Genomic DNA, 26,495 nt, shown 5'->3' on the forward strand with positions numbered 1-26,495 from the left:
TGCCCCTTAAGTTCCCCTTTCCCCTCTCCCAACTTCTTACTCTGCCACACACATTTGCTCCCAAACAAGCAGCTGTTTACCCTTTTGCCATTGTCCCCAGTTTTGCTGACTTGATATCCTCATTTGGTTTTTACAATACAGGTGCCCTAGTACTTTCTACCTTGGCCGCCAATTCTGTTAAATTAGTACCTCTGTATTTTGCCCATAGCGTGCTGCTGTTTCTTGTCCTGCTGTCTTTTTAGAAGCGGCGCAAATCAGGGCTAAGCATCGGCACACATACCTTAACATATCTGTTTATCTTCACTCCCCAGCAAGAGGGGAGACAAAAAAAAAACAAAACCAAGCAAACAAAAAACATTTGATATACAAAATAAGCTGATGGTAACACAATGCCAAAAATAGCTTATTATGTGAAGTGCAAGGGAAAAAGCTTGATATAAAGCTTGATTGCAACAACATTTCAATTTACCAGTTTAAATACAAGACTTGCATTAAAATATTTCTTGAGATACATCTCTTGGTGATTTCTTTAAAATTTATATACACATATCCAGTTGTAACACTTGACAGTAGTCTCATGAAGCATTCAAAGACTATAACTTGCTAAGTACACACTGTAGATATGAGTGGTTGATGTCTGTACGATTTCTTCCTTCAAGGGATTATAACATTATGTTGAGTACTAGCCTCAGATAGGTGACCAGCCACCTGATACAGTATAATACCCACAAACCCTTCCCCAAAGACCCACAGTCTATGCTTCCAATGCTCACTGGATCCAGATGGTGTTGCCTCTCTCTGGTCTGCGAGACTCCACTGTCAGTTCTCCAAAAGTGGAGAAAAACTGCTCCATTTCCTTCTGCAACATATCATTCCTTTTCTCTGCATCTTCCTTGGCCCGTTCAGCGTTACGCATTTTGATTTCTACCATTGTGAACTTCTTCCGCTCTTGATCCAGCTCTTCATGCAGGGCCATCATTTCCGTCTCCAGGGTGAGATTTCTCTGCTCCAGGCTGCAAAAACAAAATAAAAGCAGACAGCTCCTGAGCAGCACTCCTCACTCACTTGAGCAGAAATGCATGTCACCAACAAATTCATACACGTGTCTTTTCATTTACAGAGCTCAGACTGAATTTTTGAGAGGTGTATCTACAAACCATGACTTCATCAATGACTTACCATTCTCCTAGGGCAATCTCTTTGGTAGCTCATTTAGAAAGTGCCTAATAGCAGCCATGGGCAAGGTGCACAGTAGCAAACAGCTCCATCTAATTGTCCAGGGAACAGGCCAAGTATTCCTTTTACTTCTGGAAGTGTTGACACCCATCTCCTGCTGTAGTTGCACTAGTGTCACTTACAAGGTCAGAATACTGCCCTGAATACCTTTGTTTCACTGTTAATCTCCTTTCTTCAGCTGATTTATCTGCTGTACCTTCGCAAATATGGATCGACAATTTAAAAAAAAACTGCCACGAACATGGTTTTTGTCTAAAAACCTGACTGCATTTCAGATCTTTTCAATGGAAAGCATTAGAAATCCTACTGGTACTAAATACACAGTCATCATGGATATTAAACATTATAAGAAGTGCTCTACTACACTGCATACTACACTGAAAATAGCGATGTGGGTGAAAGACTGCAATATTCCATATGCTGCACTTTCGCTCACAGCTGCTGTTGCCAGTAGCTCTCACATGTTGTGATCCAGCTATGACTTGCAGTGCCAGAGTTACCAATCCAAAGGGCTTCTGCGCAACAGAGATGAGAACAGAATACAAGTCCTGAACAGCTTTACTGAAGAACCTTTATTACAAAGGTAGCACATTCAGCTCTGTGTGCACTAGTTAATGCTAAGCCCAGACTTTGAGGTCATTTACTGATAATTATGGCCGCCCACCCTAGCAATCTCATTGTGCACGAGAAGAGTCCGCACTATTGGTAGACAAAGACATGGCTCTCCCTTGCCTTCTTTAACAGGTCCGAGCTGTGAAGGAAAGGCTCAGGCAAAGCAGCAGTGCAGAAACAGGACTGTGAACAGAAGTAACTTCGAGATGCAGGACTGTCTCAAGAGTAATGAGAACTCTGGAAAGGAGTTCCAGCAGTCTCACAGTCCCCAAAACTACAGGTGGAATAAGCCATAGCACTGCTTTCACTGAAAGGTGATGTTCAGTTGCCCTTCTCAGTCTCTGGAGAACAGGCGTCAACTAATGAAAACATTGTGAGAGCCTACTGATTTTTTAAATTAGATTCTACAGAAACACACAAGGTTCTGGCTTTATTTTTAATGCCAATAGGATAGCATGTCACAACTACTGCAAGCAACTGCTCTGAAACAAACCCCTTTGGATCATGGTGTCACAAAAGCAATGTCAGAGTATGTCAACTCAGGAAGATGGGAGACTCAGTGGCAAGCACCCACTGACTGCAGCAAGTGCAGACTTCTAGCAAGTCATGAGAGGGAAAACTTCCTGGATTTCCTCTGCAAAAGGCAGTCTGATGATAGAACCAAACCGTCTTACCTTTTTATCCTTGTCTCATACTCTAGTTTTTGCTTGGCCATCTCTTGCTTCAAGCTGGACACCAGGCTGTGCAAAGCACTGTGATTGTTAGTACTGTTGGCCACAAACGTTTCACTGTTATCACTGCTGCTGGTGGCTCGGCTGCTGTGGCCCCCCACACTCCTTCTGTCACTTTTGTTCTCATAGTCACCTGGGTTAGAGAGGTCTTCATGTGGTGGTCCATCCAGCACAGAGTCTTCAAAGTTACCCACATAAAAGTCCTGCTCAGGGCAGGTGGTGGTGGATGAACGACAGGAGTTGGAGTGCTCGGGGAGGGATATTTCATAAGAGGATGTTGACCAGGTGGCACTGTCCACACTTTGTTTGTCATCAGAGTTCACCATAGAGAACTGCTGGTGGACATTGTCGTAGGTGGAAAGCCTGTTGTGCTGGCCTGACTCACTCACCGATTCCTTCTGCTTGTTGTCCCTCAGTGTGACATAGCCATTGGGCACCCAGCCTGGTGTCCGGCTGTTGATGGTGTTGGTGTGCCCATCTGTGCTAGAAACACCCATCCGCACACCTCCGTTCTGCACACTGTGTGTGCCCATCTTAGTCACCGGTCCTTTCAGCGACGATGTTCTCCTGGTTTGCAGGGTACAGTTTGGTAAGGTCTGGCTCTTCTCAGGGCCCTCCACGGAACTGCTGAAGGACCCATTGGTGACTATGCCACTGCCTTTATTAAAAGCAGGATTTTTTTTCACCATGAGTGGCGGGCTTCTGGTGACATCCAGTTTCTGCATGCTGTTTCTGGGGCTACTTGTCTTGCTGCTTGGCAGAGCAGTTGGAGACTCATTGTCCATGCTTCCCCTTTGGGGAGACTCAGGTTTGTCCCAAGAGCAGCGTCTCACTGCCGTCTCCTTGGTGTTGTTGTTCTCTTTGTTCTGTAGCTGCCCCACAATCGCTTTCTTTGGCATTTCATTGTTGTTGTTGCATACCTCAGGTCCCATTTGAGGGTCTGCATCCTTGGGAAACAACTCTTCATGTTTGCTAATCATGACTGACATTAGCTGCTGGACTACTACTGTACCTGAAAGGAGACACCAAGCACATGGTCATTAATGGCCTGTTTTGTTTAGGGCATAAATATACTTTATCCATCAGATTCCACAAATACTTACTAAATATTCAGCTTACACAAACATTTACGCATTGCATCCATCTGTGTAACACCCTGAATGTTTAACACACCTGAGATGCCTCTGGCTACCAGGCCAGATCAGCACCACCTCTTCCTTCCATCAAACCAAGCCAGCAGGCCTCACAGACCCTCTAAGAACAGGAACTTTTGCGAAGAAGGTATTACTATTACAGTAATTGCATTGCAAGAAGACCACAGAAGGAGAGTAGCAAAGGATAACATTTTAAGTGATGTGTTTCAACTCAGTGTAGTGACCATTTTTAAAAGCAAAGTCGTATTCTGGCACAGCACTTGTATTAGTAGTTTAACAGAAAACGGGCAGGCAAGGGATTTGCATTGCTGGAACACAGATGTTTTAGTCCTTTGGAGCAAAACAGGGCAGTAGTATGACAGAATTAATTTAATGTGAATGTCTTTATGTACTCCGTGGTGAGATTATATGCAACCAGGGAACTATGCCACACTATAGCACAGTACAGAACTAATGGAGGACCACAGCTTGCTACTTGCTGTAATAAATGGCTACCTTTCCTCTTAAAGAACGACCCCTTGGTGTGCATACCACTTGACTGCACTGTAATTTACACACTAGCCTTTATAACTGGACTTGGGATAATAACGATGTGCAATTCGTTTCATTAAGCAGACTCTCATTAAGGATTATTAAGAATATTTCAGGAACAAGGTCAAGGTAGTTACAATAACCACCCCATTTTTAAGCTCCTAGAGAGCTTTCAGAGGCACGCTGTGCTATTTTAATCAATAATTTCCCACTGTGCAATGTTATTTCACATCAACTCCTTTGTAATATTCTGCATCTTTATACCCCACCCTTTTAAAATACAACTACTAAGAGCCAATTCAATGTGGGTACTCGACAACATCTTTTTTTAATGTTCTTGTTTGTTTGTTTGATAAGGTAAAATCATGCATTAGAACTATGCACCAGGAAAATTCACTTAGTTACTCCCGTGGTATATTTAGCTGTATTCCTTCCAAGAACATTAGCTGTTATGTTCAGAATTTTACTACAAACATTGCACGGTACTCAGGCAACTTTTACCAATGCATTTTACAGGAAAAAATCAGCCCATGATTGGAATTCTGGAAAACCTCTCTCGAACCAAACAAAACCAAATTCTCATCCTCATTATACAGGTACGGTTACTCATAGCTGCATGTTTGACTTCAAATGATTGTGCAAGAAAAGCACTCTCTATCTTCCAAAAAGCAAAGAGCAATGAAGAAGGGTGACCATGAGCACCAATCGATGTACATCTTTGTTAAAAGTTCCTATACATTCAGCTATGCTCAACTGCAAATCAGCAGTCTGATGTCAAGTCTTAAAGTTATCATTAAAGAGAAGTCATAAATCTGTTTCATCAAACCTGTTTCTCATTAGTTAAAAAATATATGTATTTCCCTTCAATGAATGTAGTATCCATGCTATTTCCTACAGCAGCCACCATCATTTCAGTGCTAGGGCTGTTGATAAGCAGGCTGGAGATCTGCTTTCAAGAACTGGAAAAACATATTATTTTCCCTTTCCATCTGGTTTAAAAAAAAAATCAACAAAAAAACAACACAAACTTTCTTGCTCAAACTTTCAAAAAAAAGCAACTCACAAACTTTAGGTAGGAGCCACTTTTATAAACCCAGAAGATGTTATCCTGTGAGATACCGTTCTCATTGACTTCAGTGGTATAAATCAGCTCTGTGATATGTCTCTCCAATTCCAATTTACTGAATAATTTGAAGTACGTTTTGTACTATTATTTAATGCAGAAGCGTGGGTAAAAAAGGGACAGTTTGCTGCCTAACCAAGAGAAACATTCACAGCAGTCGGCTATCTACCAGGCTGCTAAGCTCTACAGAAGTGTCAGGGTAAGAGAAGCTACTACTCCAGTCAGTCTGGCAGTTCTGTAGGTACAAAGAGCCAGGCTGAAAGTGAAGTGATACGCAGCACGTGCACACACGCACACACAAAATGGAACTCCTGCGAGAGACATGACAAGATAGTTAAAGAGGAAGGAAACAAGCAGGAAAGACTCTTCCATTTCTCTCTCAAAATACCACGGGGAGACAGCTGTGAGATGTGTAAACTAGAATTTCAATGACACAGTGAAGCTTATCCCTGCACCTCCAGATCAGATAGTCACAGTGCATTTGAGACAAGTATGTACAGAAACTAAGGGGAAGCCACAAATGCAGATTTAAGAGTATCTGAAGCTGCACAGGTTTGATGCATAATAAACATGCACATAAATTGGACACCTGCTCTTGCAAACCCTTTTGAGTCAAATGCATGATCAAACTATACTCTGTGACAATGAGAACCCAGATGTTAAATGAAGATGATGATTAAAAACCCTTTCCACATTAGAAGGTTTTCTGGCTTGTCTGAGCTACTGTTCAGATGGCTAACCCTGGGTCTTTACTGCTTTCATACATGATTTGAAAACACCATCCTTCTGTTCACAACATAGTCATTGTGTTAAGAATTAAGAGGAAGAAGGAGGAAACATAAGACTTAAAAAAAAAAAGTAAATGAACAAAGTATATGGGAAACAGTATCTGGGGAACAGAAAATGCATCAAACACAAAAAAAATAAATCCACACGCTCTCAAATAAACTATGAACACTGCATTTTTGAGTTTTGGTAAAATTTTCAGTGCAGGATCTATGTACAGCCCTAATTTCTGAGAAATTTAAGTAAATCCTATATATTAAGAAAAAAGCGTTTGGAGGGAGAAAAGGCATCATGTACTTTATGGAGAACTAAAGTCACAAAGATTAAGCCTAGGAGGAAATTATGGGAGGAGATTGTCATGGCCATATTTTTGTCTTTATCACACCGAAATGCTACAGCTGGACATTGCTGTAAATAACAGAATGCAGCTGACAATTTGATCACTGTTGTGCAAGAAAGCATGTAATATACCACTGCCTTGTGGGAACACAAGGTATGAACCTGTACTAACTTTTTTGCATCTTTAATAACTGCAGGTAAAATATTAACTGCATTCCAACCACACGTGCTGAATAAGAACATGCCATAGCAAGTTTTGAGAGAAAAAGTACATTTTTAGTGAAGTTGCCAGGGCAGCACAATTTCACGCAATGTATGTTTGCAATGCTGCACATTTCAGTCACTTTTACAATAACCTGCAAGATTTAACCGTGAAGTTCATTCAGGTTGAAGAATTCTGTGTCTGTGAAACGGGTATGTGGATCTTACTGCACATGCTGTAAGTGTGTGCTGTAAGTACATCCCATAACTGGGATGTACTGTTAATAAACCTAAAGACATTCCTTCTTTCTATTACAAGTTATGTACAGTAACCTCACCCTCCATGATAGTCAGAGGATCTTCCACTTTGGGACGAAGGATGTTGGGGCCAAAAACAGTAGCCAGATTTTGCACACTCATTTTGTTTACACCTGAGTAAGACTGGACTTCATCAAGGAATCTGTGGGGGGAAAAAAGAGGCCTTTATGGAACATGTGAAAAGGAAATAAATTTAAAAAAAATAGTCAAAGCATGTGATGGTTTCTTAACATAGTTCAAGTACTCCATTCCAAATCCTTGTGGAACATCTTGAAAGCTCAAGGCTATTCTCCTCAACTTCAGATTTTCTTCAAAATGATACATTGATAATAAAACTTAAACCTCAATCTGGACTGACTACAAGAGAACTCTGTTGAAGATGATAACTTTCTCCAGCATAATTAATCAACTACTTGGCTCATACGATATCCTAAAAATGCAAACTGTCAATTAAAAGAAAAAGTTTATATTCTTTTAAATTTTTTTTTTTTTATGCTGGGAACTTTCTATAAGTTCACAAATTGCAACTGTGTAAGACATGTTTTTTAAGCTCTCGGAGGTATCCACAAAACTATTCAATATACTACAAGGCATACAGAGTTTTCAAGGATACCATGCTTCAGGAGTGCACAGCCAAGGCCAATAACTGCAGTTAGGAATGGGAAAACCAGGGTCCTATAAAGAGGACAAGAATACATTAATTTCTACCTTCTTGTGTTTCTTGCTGAGTGCAGCCTGCTTATGAAAGTAAAGTCATAACTGTGCATCTTCATAAAGCAAATGAGTAATTAGTCAAGCAGTAAACCTATATCTTTAGTGCATTCACTTAAGTTCACCAGTCCTCTGACTGTGAGTAATGCTTTTCCTTCAGGGCAAATACACAGACTGGTTTGTCTGTCAGCTCACAGTTATAAATACCATTGTGATATTCTTGCAAGAGTACTTACCTACAGATATATTTCAGCAGATTATAATTGACAGCTGGCAGGCTCTTCACTTGCTTCACCAGTTCTCTCAGGCCCTTTAAGCCGTTTAATAAAAAAAAGAGCAGAGAGGCACAGCTTCTTAGTATTTTACCAAAGATTTAAAAAAATGTCAGCAATTCCAATTACAAGACAACAAATACATCACTGAAACTGCAGTGTTAAATGCCATATACAGGCTACCATTAGGAACAGCTTGTAGAACCCATTTTGGATGGGGAAAGCTATATTTGGCTAACAAGGATTAGCTGTGGATAAAAATAAACACGTAAATAAATAACTTGGTTTCATTGTGTTTTTCTCTTCTTGTGTACTCTTTCTTTTTTGACCAGCAGCTCTGTTCCCCCTCCTGCTGATAACAAGGCTGAGGCTTCCAGGAACAGTTCTGGTTTGAACTAGTTAAAGGTTGGACCAGATGATCCTTGAGGTCCCTTACAGCCTGGTATTCTATGATTTAGTTGACATTTTCATATGCAAAACTATTTGGGTATTTTAGCCAGTTCTGGTCCATACTAGATTTAGACCAATAAACAGTTATTTCAGTTTGTGCCCACCCTGGGAATGGGACAAGCAGAATATCACACACTAATTTCTGTGCCCCGTGGAAACAGACGCTGATTACACTCCTTATCAACACTGTCTTTAGTGTTTTTCAGCATGGGGTTTTGGTACTTTGCTAGCATCGGTGGAGTTCTGATTACAGTATGTTATGAAAACAAATGCAAATCAAGATGGGTGGGTTGTGATAGCGCACAAGTTCGCTGGTTGTGTGCTAAGAAACAAGATGCACAGCTGCCTCCCTTAAAAGTGACTGCACCTTTAACTTCTGCACAGAGAAAGAAGAACTGAAAATTAGTCAGACAGCCTTATAGCTGGACTGCTAAGTCACTCTAAAAAGGACTGAACTGGCTCATCACCTATAGTACTGATTTTTCAAACTGCCAACACCAACTCCAGCACCAGAAGGCCATTGTAATTTGAATCTTGCTTGAATCTTGCCAAATGAATTTAAGAGTGTTCTCTGGCACAGCTGCAGAGAAACTAAATAAATACACTCTGGACTAAGCCAATATAAAATGACTAAAAATTTAATCTGAAAATGAATATCACTGTAAGCATAAACTGCATAATAACTAACTGCAGAGCTGTCAGGTGGCTTTACGCTGGAGCTATCAATGGTTAGAGACATAGGCAACACGCACAAGCAAACAGCTGCAACTTTATCTCTGAGGATCCCCTGCCTTATCTTGTGCAAAGAGTAGCTCAAATCAGGTGAACGGACCAATCCCACCTTTTGCAAGCAGCTGACAAAAAATTGCACTTTGTAGCAAGCTGTGAAGGACAGCGAAGAAACCAGCCTGATTTCAGTGTAAGAGATGACTATAGAAGACAGTTTGCCACAGATCTTTCCCTCCCCTTCCCCCCCATTGGATGGGGAACAACTACCATCTGTGCTGTTGGTAGTCATCAACTGAAGGCTCAGAAAGGAGATGGTCTCTCAGAAAAGAAGGGCTCCTCATCTTAATTAATTAGAAGGTTAGGTAGGAGGGATTCCAGTTCTAACAGGATGTGAAATGTCAAAAAGGAACTAAACAGAAATAACAACCTTAGGAAGTTAGGGGAGTAGACTGAAATCAACAGAATGAGCCTATTTGTATTTACTTTGCAAAGAAGATATTACGGTTGACCTCATTATCCATAAGCACACAGAACAATGTAAAAACAAACACTTAGTTTCGTAGGTCTTCAGACTAATATATAGTAGACCCGTGCCCCTGCAGGGCACATATTATCAGTGAGAACTCTTATTTTGCTCATCTGTGTTATGCTGTTTTAGAAGAGCCTGGAAGGTGGCCTGCTTCCAGGGGCCCACTTCCATCTTTTTGAGGCCTTCTGATTCAATGATAGGCAATGAATAGAGTCTGTTGGCCTTCAATCACAAGTCAGTAGAAGCTGGCATCCTGATACTTAGAAGAAAATGACCCCTGATTTAATGGCAAGAGTTGGACAGCAACAACTTTTAGAACCTTCCTTTTACAGTTCAGAATGATAATACATGAAAATATAAGTCTCTTCCATGCAAAATGTAAGCTATTGACCATGATGATGTTTACTTGAACTAGATTCAGTGACATGCAATAAATACAGCTAAGGTTATGCTTTGCGCTTTTATTTAGACTTCCAAATGACCTAGGTGGCAACAATTTTCATATAAAACCAGCCTCAATTAATAGATGCATATCTTAAATCAGGGTAGGTAATCACCAGCTTCTCTCCTCCTCAAAATTGGAACAGTTTATAACATCCCAGCCTTTTATTTCATCTCACTCAAATTGCCAACTCACCATTTCTTCCTCCTTGCTGAGCATTTTGGCACAGGAAAGGAAATCTTCGTATTTTGTGTATGGTATGACTGGTTCTGGAAGTTCCCTTAGGTACAGCTTAAGCAGTGATGCCACTGTATGCACATCTGTATTGCTGTTGGGTTGGAATACAAAAAGTTGTTACTGTGAATCAGATCAGGATAATATTGTGAGACTGACAGGATAAAAACTGCCACTTAACTTTTCCATTGTCAACTCAGATTTTACTCATCAGCATTATATACATTTATAGATCACATCTGTAATCTGGATTTGGTTTCTTTTTTGTGGGTTTTTTTTTGGTCCTATAAAGAACTTAGGATACCTGCAAGCAAGAGTCTGTCAACTCTACTGATTTATTACTATAGATAATTACACATAAAGCCCTATTTGCAGGTGCAGGTACTGAGAAGATCCTGGCTCCCATTGACAGGCATCTCACATCGGGCATGCAAATGCATCTGAATTGATGCTTTTCATTTTCACCTGAGCCAGAAACCAGTCATTATATTTACACAGTGGGGATTATTCTCCTACCAGAGATGCCCCAGCTCCCAAGACATGCCCGGCATATCTGAATTCCACTGTATCACCATCTCCTCTGGTATCAGTATTAAGTAAGCAAGTTTTAAAGGAGACCATACATACCACAGGTGTCTAGTTGAAACTTCCCCACCTGAATTACAGTTCTTTTCCTGGTATGCATCTTTTTCCTATGGGCTCCCAAAAAATTACTACTGTGCTTTTTAGTTGTACTGTTACACCAAAAACCTGGGTATAGTTTACACACAGAACCGTAAATCCATGGGAAATGAGTTCTAGCTCTGTCCTGTACTGAGTAAGCTAAGGCATTGCAAGTCACCAAATTTAGAAAATGTCTGAGTGCACAACAGGTAACATTAAAGGGCTGACAGTCAAAGATCTGTTATGACATATGCCTCCTCATAATTACATTTGCAGAAACTGAAGCCTTTTCTGGATACAGCTAGTAGGAGCCTAGGCTGTTTATCAGGCATACTAAAAGTAAGAGGATGGGGAGAAAGATCAAAATCACAAGTTCAGAGTATGCAATAAAACTTCCTTAAACGTTTTTGTCGTGTGTAAAGTTAGATTGTGGTAATTTAGGAGTACTTCTCTGAAAAGAAATAAATAGAAATAGATAACAGGTACAAGTTAACATGAAGAAATCTCTCTTCCGTTCCTTCTGACTCCATATCTGGGTTTAGCTACTCAGGCATTTATTCGAGTCCCTACTGGAATGTTCTGCATGCTTCCCCTGGTTCAGATAGAGAGTTGTTGCAAGCTGATATGTTTCCCTCTGACTTCTGAAAATTCAAAAAAAATTCAAAAAAACCCAGATACTAAATTATGCTAATAAGAAACAGAAAATGCACAGATATTTCTACAATGTGCATTACTGTGCCTTTTCTTTTTCTTTGAAGATGTCACACTTGGAACATTTTTTAAACTCATAGTCTCTCAAAGGGAACTACTGGTATTTGACGCATTTAAGCTTTGCTAGAGGTCCGTTAATCATTATTTTGGAATGATCTGTTAAAACAATAATGGCTTTTACTAAGTTAAATCTTAGCAAGAATGATGGGAACAACCTTAGATTAATGCAGTAAGGTAGGATCAATCTAAGTCAAAACAGAAGAAAAGAAATGATAAAGCACTCTATATGTTTAAATGTTAACCAGCACCACCCTCCTTGACACTAATTCCCAGAAAACATTTCTATTTCAATCATTAATAATCTCCAGCCAAAATTCCAGAAAGCATTTTCTAGAGAAACTCTAGAAACAAAGTACTAACACAAATCCGCATTTTCAAGGAAGGTTCAAATTCTATTACCTTGATTGCAACCCTCTACTGGCTTGGATCCAAAACAGGAATCCTGTGTTTACCCTGCCCCATTCCTTGGGTGCATGTATAACATATGTAAGGAACAGTACTATATATGACACTAGATACAGTACTATTTTATGAGATTTCAAATGCTAGCAGAGATTTGGCCTCCAACCTTTGCCTTCTACCTATCCCCAATCCAGATGCAAACTAAATCCGCTGAAGGTCTTCTTGACATCCTGGCTAACAAAACTCTGTAATTACAGACTGCACAACCTGAGGGCTTAAAACCCAGACCCCAGTAATTTCTCAGGTAATTGCTTGCGTGTCTTGCTTCCATTGGAGCTAGTTTTTAGAGCACAACCATGGCATGCATGCCCAGGCACTTGCCACTATTCAGCCTTATCCAAGAAACAAATTTTACAGAGAGATCTTCAGTTCCCTAAGCTGTTGGTGCACCAGGAAAGCAAGTACAAAGGGAAAGACTTTGGATAGACTCTGAAGGAGAGCAGCAGCCACAGAGAGCAGATGTGAACTGTCAGCCTTAGGACAGTGCCCTACACAGCAGCATGAAAGGGAGCACAGGCTATCAATCTGCAGAGAATTTAACTCTGATTGCTCAGCACTGATGGTCTTTCTGAAGATTTTATTATTACCATTTGTATTATTTAAAAAAGGAAGCTCCCCAGGCCTTGCTGAAGACCTGAACCACATCTTTCCAGAGACTATCTCCATAAAACTAGAGGCTTTTCCAAAATACAATATTCAAACAGGTTGAGTGAGAGAAATTACTGAAGAACAATTAAAAGCACACAGGTCTCCCAGTGAGGGGATTAAGCAATGTTGTCTTACTTTCTTTGTACTCCCAGGATCATGCTTCATGTAGTACATAAGAATAATTTAACACCAGTCCCTTGGTGTGGAGTGGAATACTCGCTCCTTGAGGGCACAGCAAACAGAAGATAAAAAGGCTGAAGAAGGGGACAAAAGCCCTGAAAACTGATGGAATTTATAGGTTTTCACCTTTCAATGTGAAGTACTGATAGATTATCACTGCAAAGGGTTAACTGAGTGCTAAAATCTGTGGCTCTACCAAGGAAGAACTGAGAGAGAAATGAGAAGGTAGGATGCTGAGGAGCAAGGAAACAATATGAAGTCTTGAGTTCCCAGACTAACCTCCTGAAATACATGCTGTATACGAGTCCACAGAAAGATGCTTTCTGAGCTAGAGTTAGAAACCCAGGTCCCAATTAGTAGATGGGGACACATTAGCAATTTTTAAAAGTAGTATTTTTTTTTAATTTGCTTCTGCTGACTGAACGCTAAGGCAATACCGCAGACTGCCACAAGATGGTGGGACTGCAAAATAAGATTTTGGAAAATTTGTTTGTTACCTTTTCCCCCTAAACTGTACTGGAACACTGCTTAGGACTTAATCTATCTATACAGAAATTACCATTCAGATTTTGGCAGCATAAACAAACATACACACACATACATACACTGCCTGAAAAGCCCTTTAAGAACTGGATTTTTAAATTCTACTTAGCAACAGTTACACAAAAGCTAGAAATATAATGTAAATGTAATTTTCAATGTACATATTGGTATAAAAATTTGTCAATATTTTTATAATAATGTAAGTAAAAGAGTGTTTCATATAATCTGAGACCTGTTTAGACCTTGCAGTCTAGTATATTTTTTTCACTTTTTCTTTTAAAATACAGAGGAAAATTTAAACATGGAAGACTTCAGTTTTAATCCCTCTGTATTTTAGGTGTTTCAATCCACAAATACCATGAAGCACCTTTCAGCCACGGAAGACAGCTGTGAGTGTCAAAGGAGTGATGAACTGCAAGCTCTCTTGAGGATCAGGAGCATTCATTTCCCTTGCTGGTCTACAGTGTTCTATCCACAGTCTAAGTCAACCAGCAGCATTTATATATCTGCCTTAAAGGCATTTGTGTTGTTTGTAAGATGTGGATCTTTCCAGGGCCTGTAGTGGACCTTTTGTTCCTGGACTTTTTCCAGCTACAACTGATCAGTTTAAGACAAGGCAGTATTTCTCCCTTCAAACCTGGCCTTGCTCTTATTCTAGGACCATTACAGCTACAGAAACGTAATGATTATACCTATCTTGGTATTTCTTTTGCTATCTGACGGTGTAATATCAAAGTGTTCCATGATTACACTTTCGTAATTAATACGATTAAAAGTATTCCTTAACAAGTATTAAAATAGAGTATGTCAATTCCAGAAGAAAATCCTCTGTTACCTAAATTGGAACAAGCCTCATTAATTGAGGTGGACTTTTTCCAAGTATGCAATGAATAATTACAAGTTTGAAATGGGAATGACAAAGCACAAAGCAGAAAATTTAATGCAACACAGAAAGCATCAGCAAGCTGAGAAACAGTCTATTTCGGTGTGTCGTGCTGGAAAGTCTGAGAAAGTTTACTTCCCTCACTAAAATCTTAATACTGCTTTACTGTTGATCCCCCACTCCACCACTGTCCATGCAAACGCATTACAAATACAAATACACCACAGCCTCTCCTTACTCATCAGACTACACAGATTCAAAGCCCCATTAATCTAAGCTTTGTCATTAATATCCCTCACGGCATTGCTGTTTTGACAGCACTTTCCTTTGTGATACCACAGGCACTGTCAGATTGATTACACTGCCTGGAGTTTTTCACCCTCTCTACCATAAACAAAAATTACTGAAGCCCAGCAGGTCACCAGAAATCCATGCATAACCCTCACACTCGGACAAGCAGACAGCATCTTCAGAGAGCTGGAGTCAGCACTTTAGAACACAAAACCAACAAGCTCCTCATAAACTCTCGGAGAGGAAATATTAACAGGGCAAGGTCACATTACAAAAAGATTAATGCTGTGCTAAAAATAGTTCTAGATCATGATGACACATAAACAGTTTGCATAAAGAACAAGCAGTAGGGAGCAACAAGCTGTGAGTATATAATTCAATTGAGAAGTTTTGGTAATGAAATGAAGAACAGTACAGTTCAAGAAGTTTGTGTATCAGTACCTCCTGGAATTACTAGAATTACAGTTCCATCATTTCAGATGTGTTACAGATCACAATCCTGGAAACAGAGAGTCTACCTCACCAACATATCCTGTACCCACCACCACATTTACTGACTGTGTCCCTGCTTAGCTGCATTCAGGTCTGTAGAGCAGCTCTCAGATCAGTATGGATGTTTTCCTGACACGAGAGGATGAGTTCCTAACTGGCTGTCTAGGCTGTGTACCTTTGCTGCCAGTCTGCAGACAGCTTGACTGAGATGCTAGAGCCCATGATAAACCCGTGATGAAACACTGAGTAAGCAACGTGAAGGGAGTATTACAAATGTGCATAACTACGTATAGAAAGAATCAGAGCACTGTTACTGCTGAGAAGCCAGGACCCAGAGGCTAAGGGAGCAAGGCCTGTGTTCAGGTGAATTGTGGAGTGGTTCGACTGATTTGGGGAGTCAGGCTTTGGTCCAGAAATTCAAAGGTCAAGTCAAATGCATAGCATAACTGGTTGAATGTCCTATGTGATTTCTGTTCCCTTGCGTAAGTATCTCCAAAGCATTACCCTCTACATAATTTTCCTATATAATGCATATCTAGTGCAAGCAGTACTGTGCCTAATCTAAGGACCCGCTGAAATTTTGCCTACAACTTGTGAAATATATATGAAAGCATTTTAAGTCCTGAGTTGTCTGTTCTCCTCTCCTTCTGCCACAAGAGCCTGGCTCTACTTTAAGTTAATATTGATCTCAATTCTTATTCTTCTGTTTAAACAGAGAAAAAAACAAACACGTATTCTGCTCCTTTGTCTTTGTGCTCATGACTTTACAATACATGCTACCTTCCAGGGACCCATTCAGGGCAGTAAGCACCACAAGGAATACTGAAGATTGACAGACTCCATTTCCAAGCTAGCCATCCACTTCAGTAATTGTAACAGCAGCCAATTCACTTAGGTTAGAGAGTGACGCTTTAAAAGCAGCGATGAAGACAGCAATTTAGGACTGACAAATGAAAAGACAAACTCTATGGAAGGACATTAAAACTTACTTAGAAAAATATAGATCCTTAAAGAGAGACACAAGTGCTTTCAAGTAAGCTGGGCAGAGGCCTAAGAAGCAGATGGTTTCCCATCAGGAAAAACCAGCTCCAGTGAACATGCTGCTAAATTATTTTATCATTTGATAGGTTGTTCAGAAGGCTGTTAAGTTTCTGCAAGATTTTGCAGCTATTTTAAGTATATATAAAACATGGAAAAACACCACAAATAAACAACCTGTTCTTGTTCGCTGGAAGAGAAAGTCACAAATCTTGGAACCCTAAGTAAGGATGCTTTAAAAAACACGCTCTCAGACCTTCCATATAGTAACAAAATGTCGTCCTTTCTTAAAGGTGACCATGGCCATCTAAGAAGTCATTTGTCATCGGCAAGTGAAATACATGGCTGCCGCCTTCTTTTTTTTTCTTTTTTTTTTTTTTAAATCACAGATGACACACCAGCTCAATTTTTGAAACTGACATTCACACACAGCAACTACAAATGTTTATTCACTGCCAGTAACTAAAAACACACTCTTGTACAGCAGGACACCAATTAAACTGATTTAATGACCCTTGCATCATGCTAGAAATGTCTAGGTCTTTAAGTTGTGCCATATGCAGAGGTTATTTCTGCTAGCTGGTTAGAAAGAGGGCTAGAATCAGAAACAACGTGGAAGTGGCTACAGAGGCATAACTGATGAGCAGATTGTGAGGATCAGGGAAGGAAGCCTGGAACAGGTAGAAACGAACAGGAATTTTCACAGGCCTAAGGCCATTTGTGTTTGGCAGGAACCAGCTTTCTAGTAAAGACTTCATTTCACATAAAAATGTTTTGTTTAGGGATTACTGCACTTTCCCACTAGGAAGGAAATAAAGCCCCTACCTTGTGGGGAACTATCTGCTTCTAAAGAAAGATATTCTTATGTACAGGCTTGTATTTAGACAATAAAAGAACAGTTTAATAACCAGTGATATCCAAGCCAACGTCTCGTTGCAGTCTGTACAGTGCCAGCGCAGACTACAGCCCCACTGAGACAGCTCAATTTTTTTGCATTGACCAAAATTTTAAAACATTCTTTGCCTCTGGAGGAGAATAAGAATTGTGCATGTGGTCTTTCTCACCTTGAGGATATTACATTAGTACCGTCCTCATCATTGTCTTACTTTGCTTCAGCAATCCCAGTGATTAAATGCATAGGAACATACCAGTTCTACATTTGGGATTATTTGGCTCCAGTAGGTAATAGCATTTGCCAGCTATCATATACTGCCACTGACATACCCTTTTCTCAGCTGATCGCAATGGTGACTAGAGCAGTAAGTAGCATTTTCTCATATAATGTACTGCATTCTTCTTTAGAGGAAATAATGCCCACGAGAAAATATAATAGGGATTTTGTTTTACTAAATATGCATTTACGTGCTTTCCTTGTGTGCATGCACACAAACACAGGCAGGTGAGCTATGTAACTTTAAACTCTTGTGATAGCAGTTATGAAAATCCAAGCCACACACATCAATCAATCACATAAGTATTAATATTTGTTTCAGTGACATTTCAAATATTTTTTTCTCCCTGAGCAATCTTAACTCTCATGTCATCTGGTAGTAATTGTGACGAACAGTTGATGAAAAAAGGCAGTATAAAAAGATAAATACAATTTTGTACCCATTCTAGATAAAAATTGTAGAACAAACCCTTATTTTATTTTTCTTATGCAGTGCTATATTCGCTATGCTAATTTCATGGAACAAATAGTCATAATCTACTTTGTATCATTACAAACATATGATTTGTAAAGGAGCTGAGGGACTTTAAATTTAAATATATGCCACACCAGCCAAGAGAAGCAAACACCCCAAAAGGGCAAGCAAAATGGATTCCCCAGAGAGGACAATTTTACACAGAGGTGGAGCTCTACTGTAAATACCAAGTATATTTCAAATACTAGCAAGCATGAATGATTGCCTAATTGCACTGTTAGTTCCTTAAAGCAGATTTCACAATATGTGCAGATGCATACAGAGGGAGCGAGGTATTTATTGATTTTTGTTTTTCAACTGACATACAATTTTTGGTTGTTTTTTTTTTTCTCTTCACACAAAAGGCCTCAGCAGTTTTCATTTGTAGCAGTTGTACCTCCCCTTTCAAAGGCTGTGAGAAATGCTGATGTTCCAGTTTTCATACTAGAGGGGCTGGGGTGCTTCATGTTTCAGATGAGATACTGGGTTTTATCATTCTGTGAGTTTGAGAAATTTCAAGTACTGGTTCCATTTTCATACGTATAGCTCATGGTTCTTCAGCAACACCTTATCCAACTATAAGATCAAGATCAAATTAATACATGAAGATTTTTGCCACTCTCTGACTTGTTCTGGATTCACTCTGCGTTTTTATAACTGACTTCATTATCGGAACATCCAGCTGCTAACTCCTGTGAGAGATACCATTTATCAAACATGTTTTATGTTTCAAAACATGGCTGCATTTTCTTTTGAGCAAAGCTATTCTACTTCTTTCAAATGTGCCACGTGTTCTGCTTGCATTCATTCTGTGGTCTTCTTTGCCAAAGGGGTGCGGATAGGAATGCAAGAGGGGAGAATAGCAGGGTCTCCACAGAACTGTGGACAGCAGATGAACTCTGGGCAAAAGAGCCGATCTGTGCCTGTGCATTTGAGCTCCATCTCCCAATGGCTGTAAGGTGTCTCACTATGGTGCAACCATTTCAAAACAGAGGTGACATTTCAAACGAGGACTTATCATGGCTGTACATTCTTACCTTTTTTTTTCTTTTAATTCTACAAATTACATATTTTACCGAAAGCATAAAGAGAAGAAGGATTATTTAATCCTAATTCTCACACAAACATATGCACAAGCTTACACGCATGTTTCAAAGCATCTTCACTTGTTCTAAAGTCTTTGCTTGACTTGTGCGCACTTATACACAGAAAAAGTATCAGCATGAAAAATGGCAAACTCCTCAAACATCAGCTCTTTGTAGTAGTTCCAACACTGATGACAGCAGCTAGTCTTTCTCCCAGTCAGAGCCAGCGACCCAGTACTGCTACGGAAGCATGACCTGGATTCCATTATGCTTTGTGCCCCATCAACAAAACCATCAACTCGGCTCTAACTGCAAAAATCTGTTATTATTGATGTATGAGAATGGGCAAAATGTAAATTAATAAACAGAACCTAGATAGATTTTGCACTATCGGACTTTTGACTTATAATGACATATAATTACAGATTAAACACAGTGGATCTGTCAGGACCGGTGATTTATAGGCAACTCCTTCTGATGTTTCTAATTGCTGTAGTAGAGATTATGTGCCTTCTTCACAGCAGTAGCATGTAAAATCCCTTCTCCGTTTCATCTGCTAAAGGTCAGCTAGCATGCCTGTTCCTGGGGCTCATTAGTGTGTGCTACAGATATTGCTAGATAACCTTGCAAAAATTATGCATCTGAGTCCTGGTTTCATTTGTTTTGAATAGACAGAACTTGTGCACCTCTTTCAAGCTGCACCTCTCAGTGGGGTGTTCAGTACATCATCTTCCTGGAGTTTAGGGGGGGCTTTTTTCTGAAGCATTTCCTCCACAATTAAGCATTTCTTCTACAATTATTCTGTTTACAGGCTTGGAAAAATAACCTTTTGTTTCTGCCATTCGCCTACTTGTATCTCTGGTAGAGAGATGTACCGATCCAGATATCTGTGCCATCTGTGCCAGATACATGACCAGTAATATTTGTCTTAATGTCCAAGTAAGGTAAACGTACCCAATTGATGCTTTACCATTTTTAAGTAAGTTACACAGTACTTGAATAGACGGTGAGTATGCTACAGACATTTATCAGCTAACACTGTCACTTCCCACAGTCATCTGGCTCCTTAAAGCTATTTTCTGGTCAATCATCCTAACTCTCAACTTCCAATAAGAAACTAATAAACCTCATAGGAAGACAGTTCACTTTTCCAGAGCATTATAAATTCTTGACACTTTTTAAAGTCCTTTTTAAAGGACTCGGGAAACTATTGGAGATAAAACAGCATATATCTGCCTTCTGTGCATCTGTGATACACATCTGTGATACTTCATGCATAACAAATTTGGTCACTTCATACGAATAGGGAAGGGTAAGAGGTAAATAATTTCCAGCAATTAGATTTATATCATGGCATGTTCTTGCACTAAAAGATCAAGTTATGCTTTCCTTCCTGTTACTTCCATTGCTATCAGTCAAAGGTCTCACAAAATAAATGTAACCTGCCTCTTCCTCCTAATTCACATTAGACCATCAATTGGAGAGAAGTATCCCAATTCCATTTTGGAGGTGTGTTACAGATGTCACTTAGGGCACACACTGAGGACAAATACTATTTAACAGTCTCTTGAATTGGAATTTCATTACCATCGTATTAATTTTGATCAGAGTTAAAAAGGCTATGTGGCATTCATAATCCACTGGTTCTGTTTCTCTGATTGCACACTCTGAATATGTGGAGTACTGTTGTCAATACTTATAGGAGGAGAGCAAGTTCAGCACAAAAAATTAATCTTAGAAAAGACTGAAGTCATACACAACTGCGTGAAGAGGTCTGGGTTCTTCCTTGGCCCAGAAAATTCTCATTAGCTCTGAAAAAATGTATAAATATTGGAATACAAATTGGACCCAGACCCTTAAAGCCACATAGGTTTGTTATTATGGTCACAGTGACTTTTATTTTAAGACCAAAGGCCCAAAATTTTAAAGACATACATAAAAGTAGACTTCCCTTCCAGTCAGTTTTATAGGTAACAGAACATATTGAAATTGGCGATAACAGAAATTCTTCCTTTGTGGAACTGACTAAGTGCCACCATCACTACTGTATTTCAAATGATACTAAGATCAAGGCAACCTAGATATTTCTGATTAAGCCAAACCATTAGCAATACTTTTCCTAAACAGTTTTTCAGACACCAAAGTCAGAAAAAAAAAAAAGGACGACATTTTAGAGTGATAATAGGAAACACAGAAAAACCCACAAGAACATGTCATTCTGTCTAAAGTATCTAAAGGGTGGGTTGAAGGAGGATGGGGACAGACTCTTTTCATTGGCTCCCAGTGACAGGACGAGGGGCAACGGGCACAAGTTGGAACATAGGAAGTTCCGATCAAATACACGGAAAAACTTCTTTACGGTGAGGGTGACAGAGCACTGGAACAGGCTGCCCAGGGAGGTTGTGGGGTCCCCTTCTCTGGAGACTTTCAAGACCCGCCTGGATGCAGTCCTGAGTGATGTGCTCTAGGCAATCCTGCTTTAGCAGGGGAGTTGGACTAGATGATCTCTAGAGGTCCCTTCCAACTCTGAAGATTCTGTGTGATTCTGTGATTCTGTGTCTGTTGCTGACACTTGTTTTACAGCACCATGGGTCAGCCAGTACAGCAGATTGTGTCTTGTCTAGGCTTCAGAGAGTAGGGGACGGCTGGAGGACTTTACCTGTCAAAAGAAGGCTTCTCTCCACAGTCAAATGCATCCTGTAACTCCTTGACAAGATTCGCCTGCCCAGGGAGTCGAAAAAGGCCTTCTTCCTTTAGCCCTCGCTGTCGGATAAAATCCACGCACTGTTCCACCAGCATGGGGGCCAGGCGGTTCCCATATCGCTTTTCATATCGGACAGTATCTTCCAGTTTCTGGCCAAAAATACCTGAATGAAAAAGAGAAATGTGACTTGGTTGAGATTCATAAACACATTTGAGGACCTCCTGTCTTCTATTACAACCCACACAATTTACAGGTCATTTAAATGCATACACAATTAATCTACTCCTTTCTTAAGAATAAAATGCTCTATTTCACTTTGATACTCTCGTGGAAATACAATGCTGACATATTTTACAACAATGCTCAAAATTTATTTAAAATAAAATACTGTAAATGATTTTTCAGACCATAAGCACAGAAAACAGAAATAATACGAATAGGATTTTCTGTCACAAAACTTCGGATTCAAAAGAGATCATCAAAGAAGATGAACCAAAGCATCTTCTTTGGTTCATGCTTAATTACCTATTTAAAAAAAAGTAGTTCCTGTATCAGTTTCAATGGCATATAAACATTACCTTTATACATGGAAAGCAAAAGATTTATAAATAAAACTCAGGATTTCGTTCCCACTAAACCAAATTATTGTTTTCCCACATAAACAAAGACTGTCCCTATAATGTATTACAAATTGCATTATCCCTGTCTGCTTTAGCAACAATTAGTTTTGTATATGAAGTATATCCTGACGTGAATGGTGAAATATGTCAGACAAACTGCAGGAAACCTGCATTTATACTTAACCTCAGAAGAACATGGAGGGTTTTTTTGACAGAATTAACTTCGACCCGGATCTGAGGATATCATTGCTACCACTGGAAAGACAGCTACTGTTCATAGCTTATTTTGTCTTTCCCTTTCAAACTGCAGAGCCAGCCATCATAGACAGCCTCACAATAATGTCCAGGCATGTCATCTGTGATGGAAGCTCTCTCTTGAGACCACCATTTGTTAAATGGTATTTGGGGCTGAACTGAGGCAATTCAGTTTCTATATATAGCAAGACAATGAATAGTTCTGAGGCAGTCATGATCAGGAACTAAAGACCAAGTAACTACCTATGCTTGGAAGGCTCCTTTTCCAGTTACGTACGCTATAAAGTGGAAAAAAAAAAAAGAAGTCAAATTGTGTCCTTCACTGAGCACAGTTCCTACTGGTTTAAAAATATTCAGCAAGGACACCAGAGTTGCTTTGGTTTGCTTTCTCTAAAGAAAGACCAAGGTTGAGCTAGTGAGCTTTTGCTTTTGGCCCAAAAACTTCATTCGCCCATAAATTACAATTACATGAACAACCAACCACAAGCTAAGGTAGACTTCAGATTGAAGTATCCTTCAGGGTAACCTTCAATGTGAACATTTTTCCTCCAACAAAAGAAAGATAACTCACACCTTAGTTGTAGGGGGGAAAGTTGCCTTGCGTATGTTCCAGGATGTTATGGCAAGTGGGTAGCAAGCTCTTAGTTGCCCATACTGAAGGTCTGGGGTCTGTATTTAAGTGCAATTGTTTTTACTGTAGCACAGGAAATAACTAGAGAGAGTAACTGATGTCCAGCTAAGACATCCAGACAGTATTCTGAGATGCAGAACAGCATATTTTGTGATTTCCATGGTACCCATACTTGTGGATGCCAAAACCAGCAGTAGGTAAGGGGACTGAACATCACACAGTGACTCTTTATTAGCTCACTGTTTTTCATATTGTACAAAGCACAAACCCCAACAATTAGCAATTAAAGAAGGAATTTTTGAAATTTCAGAGTGAGTCAAGCTCACAAGAATACTGACGGATGTGGAATATTTGGTGTCTGCAAAGTTCAGCCTCTTCATGCTGGCAGAGGAGTTAAACTATGTTTTCTTAATTCTTACATAACTTCCCAACCTGCCTATGGGGATGGCAAGAGTATTAAGTGAATTCGGGTTTCTTGTCTTTGTCTGAGTTAAGGGTTGCTGCTGGTCAACATGAAGGAAATCTTAAAGTCCCTCCATTTTCTGAACCCTTCTGCTGAAAGTAGTGGAATTAAGGAGGAAGGTCCACTGAAAGTCAGTTAAGGAATCTGTGTGATTATGGGAATTTGGGGATTTCAAAGTCCTTCTTAATATTAAAGAAGGCTGCTGTTCAGTGTCCCCAAAATTGTCCCTTCTCCTGGCTGAACAAGCCCAACTTCCTCTGCCTCTCCTCAAAGGGCATGTGTTCTAGCTTCAAAGCATCTTGGTGGCCCTTTGCTCAACTCCCTCCAGTTTATCTCCTTCCCCCCCACCACCTTTTTTTAATTTTTTTTTTTTTTATAATGGACACAATATTTGGAATATGGTCTAAAAAATGCTAAGCAGAATGAGTTAATCGCCTCCCTCCCTCTGCTGGCTCTGCTCCTGCTGGTACTGCCCAGACTGCCGTCAAACCTTCCTTGCTGCCAGGTCTACTGCTGGCTCGTGTCCAGCTTATTGTCCCCCAGGCCACCCAGGTCCTTTCTGCAGAGCTGTTTTCCAGGGGTTATTCCTTCTTAGGTGTAGGACCTAGCCGTCCTACTTCAGTTTGTCCTATGAACATACAGTCTGAGCTTCCCTTCAAGAGCCACGAGATCTCTTCATTTTAAACGTAAGAGGTTTTGACTCTTTTCAAACAAAATTAATCAGTATAAGATAGGATATTCCACATATATGATGTACAATTACAACTCATGCCGACTGATGGTACAATTAGTATGAATAAGCTTTGTCTTATTGGCTATACTTTCTTCCCTCCATGCTAACATTCTTTAATCAGTAATGTGCATACTGCAGCTTACATTTGCAGAGAAAAGAGTAAGTTCTCAAACCTACCAGACTGCTCTGAAACAGTAATGACACTGCTGTCAAAACACATCACTTTCTATTAATACATTTTTTGGGATGCTGCCTTTATTTTTTTTTTTCATTTTAGAATTGGCTTTCCAAGCATGCCTAATAGATAATGAGCAAAGTCAGAATAAGTTTTTTTTGTGCAGTGGGAGCAAAACCTCATATAAATGGGGCTTTATATATATGTGCATTAAATGGATATGACAGACTTGGTTTTGTATTGGAGCTGCAAATCACAGGTACCGAACGAAGAAAACCTTAAAAAAACTATATCTGAGGAAGAATAAAACCTGATATGATGGAGAAGTAACCAGTGTCAAGAAAAAAAAAAAATTAATCCAAATTGGAGCCTAAAATTTCCCAGTTCTGGTCCCTTAAATGTAAAAACTGAATTCTTTCTACTACTGACTGCAATAAGGTACATGGTAAATTAAGGGACTTTTTTATTTTAATTTTTTTATTTTTAGTTTTTTTAATTTTAAGTTCATTGAGACACTTAAAATACACATCGCTAGGAATGCCTGAAGGAGAGACAGAATAACTACAGCAGTTGTCTCAGATTTGACAGACTGGATACAGATCCTACACAATCCTCAGAACACAGTTGCATTGAGTCTGACCACATAAATACTTCATGGCCGGAGGTGTAGGTGTATGCCCCACCATCCTCACATGACAGATAAAGCTTCAGGGACTTGGCTCCCCATCTATATGAACGGTGATAATACCGTATCTACCTCACCAGCATAAGGATCTCCACATTCAGATTTGTGAAGCTCACAGCTAGCGCGGTAATTCTGACAACAATGTAATAACCTAAAGTTAAGACCTAAGTCTCATGGAAAATCACCACATCACACCCAGAACTGCTTCTGAAGCCACCATTTACTACACTCTGCATTCTCCAATTTGTTTGGCTTTGGAATTCATCTCAGGCAGGCTTGATTTGGTCTCAAAGACTAGGCTGAACTTCTCCAAAGGAATAATTTCCTTCACCTAACAAATGCAGAACTCTGCATCAGGCAGCACTTGGCCATGAAAGGAATCAGTCACGATAAGCCTGAATAAATACTGACTTAAGTTACAGACTTGCTGATGCCTTATGGAAAAAGTACTCTGTTGCCAGGGGCAGAAGTGGAAGAAACATGACAACTCTGCTTCCGCATCATGCTGTCATAGCTTCTACCTTGCTCATCATCTTTCTGGTGTCTGTTGGTTTTTTCACTGTTTTGGAATAAAAGTCATGATCATTGCCCTGTAAGGTGCATCTTCTTCCACTGTCACTTTCTAATGCTTTTATCCCCTCTTACGTCACAATTCATGACTACAGAGATATTGTAGATTAATAGTTCATAAAGACTAAGACATTGACTATTACGAAGCAAAGGCAATGCTGTGAAGAATTGTCATTGCAAACCTTAGTGGTTGGCAGAGGCAGACAACGGTGAACACTATCAGCTATACCTGGTAACTACTAGCATCTCCTTTACAGAGAAGCAAGGAAAAGACAGTCCAAGTTACGAAGACTGCAACATAACCACAACCACAGAGATAATTTCACATGCTGTTTTTAAAAAGTAAATTTCCACTACAGTAACTAAACAAGAACACCTCTGTGGAGAAGGAAATAAAAGACAGCCCTCATAACTCACGTTGTAATCCAAACCCAAGTTCTCCTCCTAAATCACAATTTCTCTGCAGAAATACAGAGATGTACAAATGCTGACCTGTGGTTTGGTTTATCCTTGGGATAAG

General features: G+C 39.8%; 1 protein-coding gene across 8 annotated transcripts in view; it reads right to left on the reverse strand.

Annotated features, from left to right (window-relative positions):
* Nucleotides 1-277: 277 nt before the first annotated feature.
* The window catches only part of ARHGAP24 (Rho GTPase activating protein 24), a 224,789-nt gene continuing 198,571 nt past the window's right edge, over nt 278-26,495 (reverse strand). For all 8 annotated transcript variants that reach the window (XM_074589169.1, XM_074589165.1, XM_074589166.1 and 5 more), the window contains 6 exons: nt 21,799-22,006; nt 10,360-10,492; nt 7,979-8,052; nt 7,052-7,173; nt 2,523-3,591; nt 278-1,013 (listed from right to left, as the gene is read on the reverse strand). In XM_074589169.1, coding sequence (XP_074445270.1) covers nt 770-1,013; nt 2,523-3,591; nt 7,052-7,173; nt 7,979-8,052; nt 10,360-10,492; nt 21,799-22,006 — 1,850 coding nt within the window. In that variant the 3' untranslated portion in view covers nt 278-769. The remainder of the gene's footprint in view (nt 1,014-2,522; nt 3,592-7,051; nt 7,174-7,978; nt 8,053-10,359; nt 10,493-21,798; nt 22,007-26,495) is intronic.

Source organism: Larus michahellis, chromosome 5, assembly GCF_964199755.1.
Source record: "Larus michahellis chromosome 5, bLarMic1.1, whole genome shotgun sequence".
NCBI lineage: Eukaryota > Metazoa > Chordata > Aves > Charadriiformes > Laridae > Larus > Larus michahellis.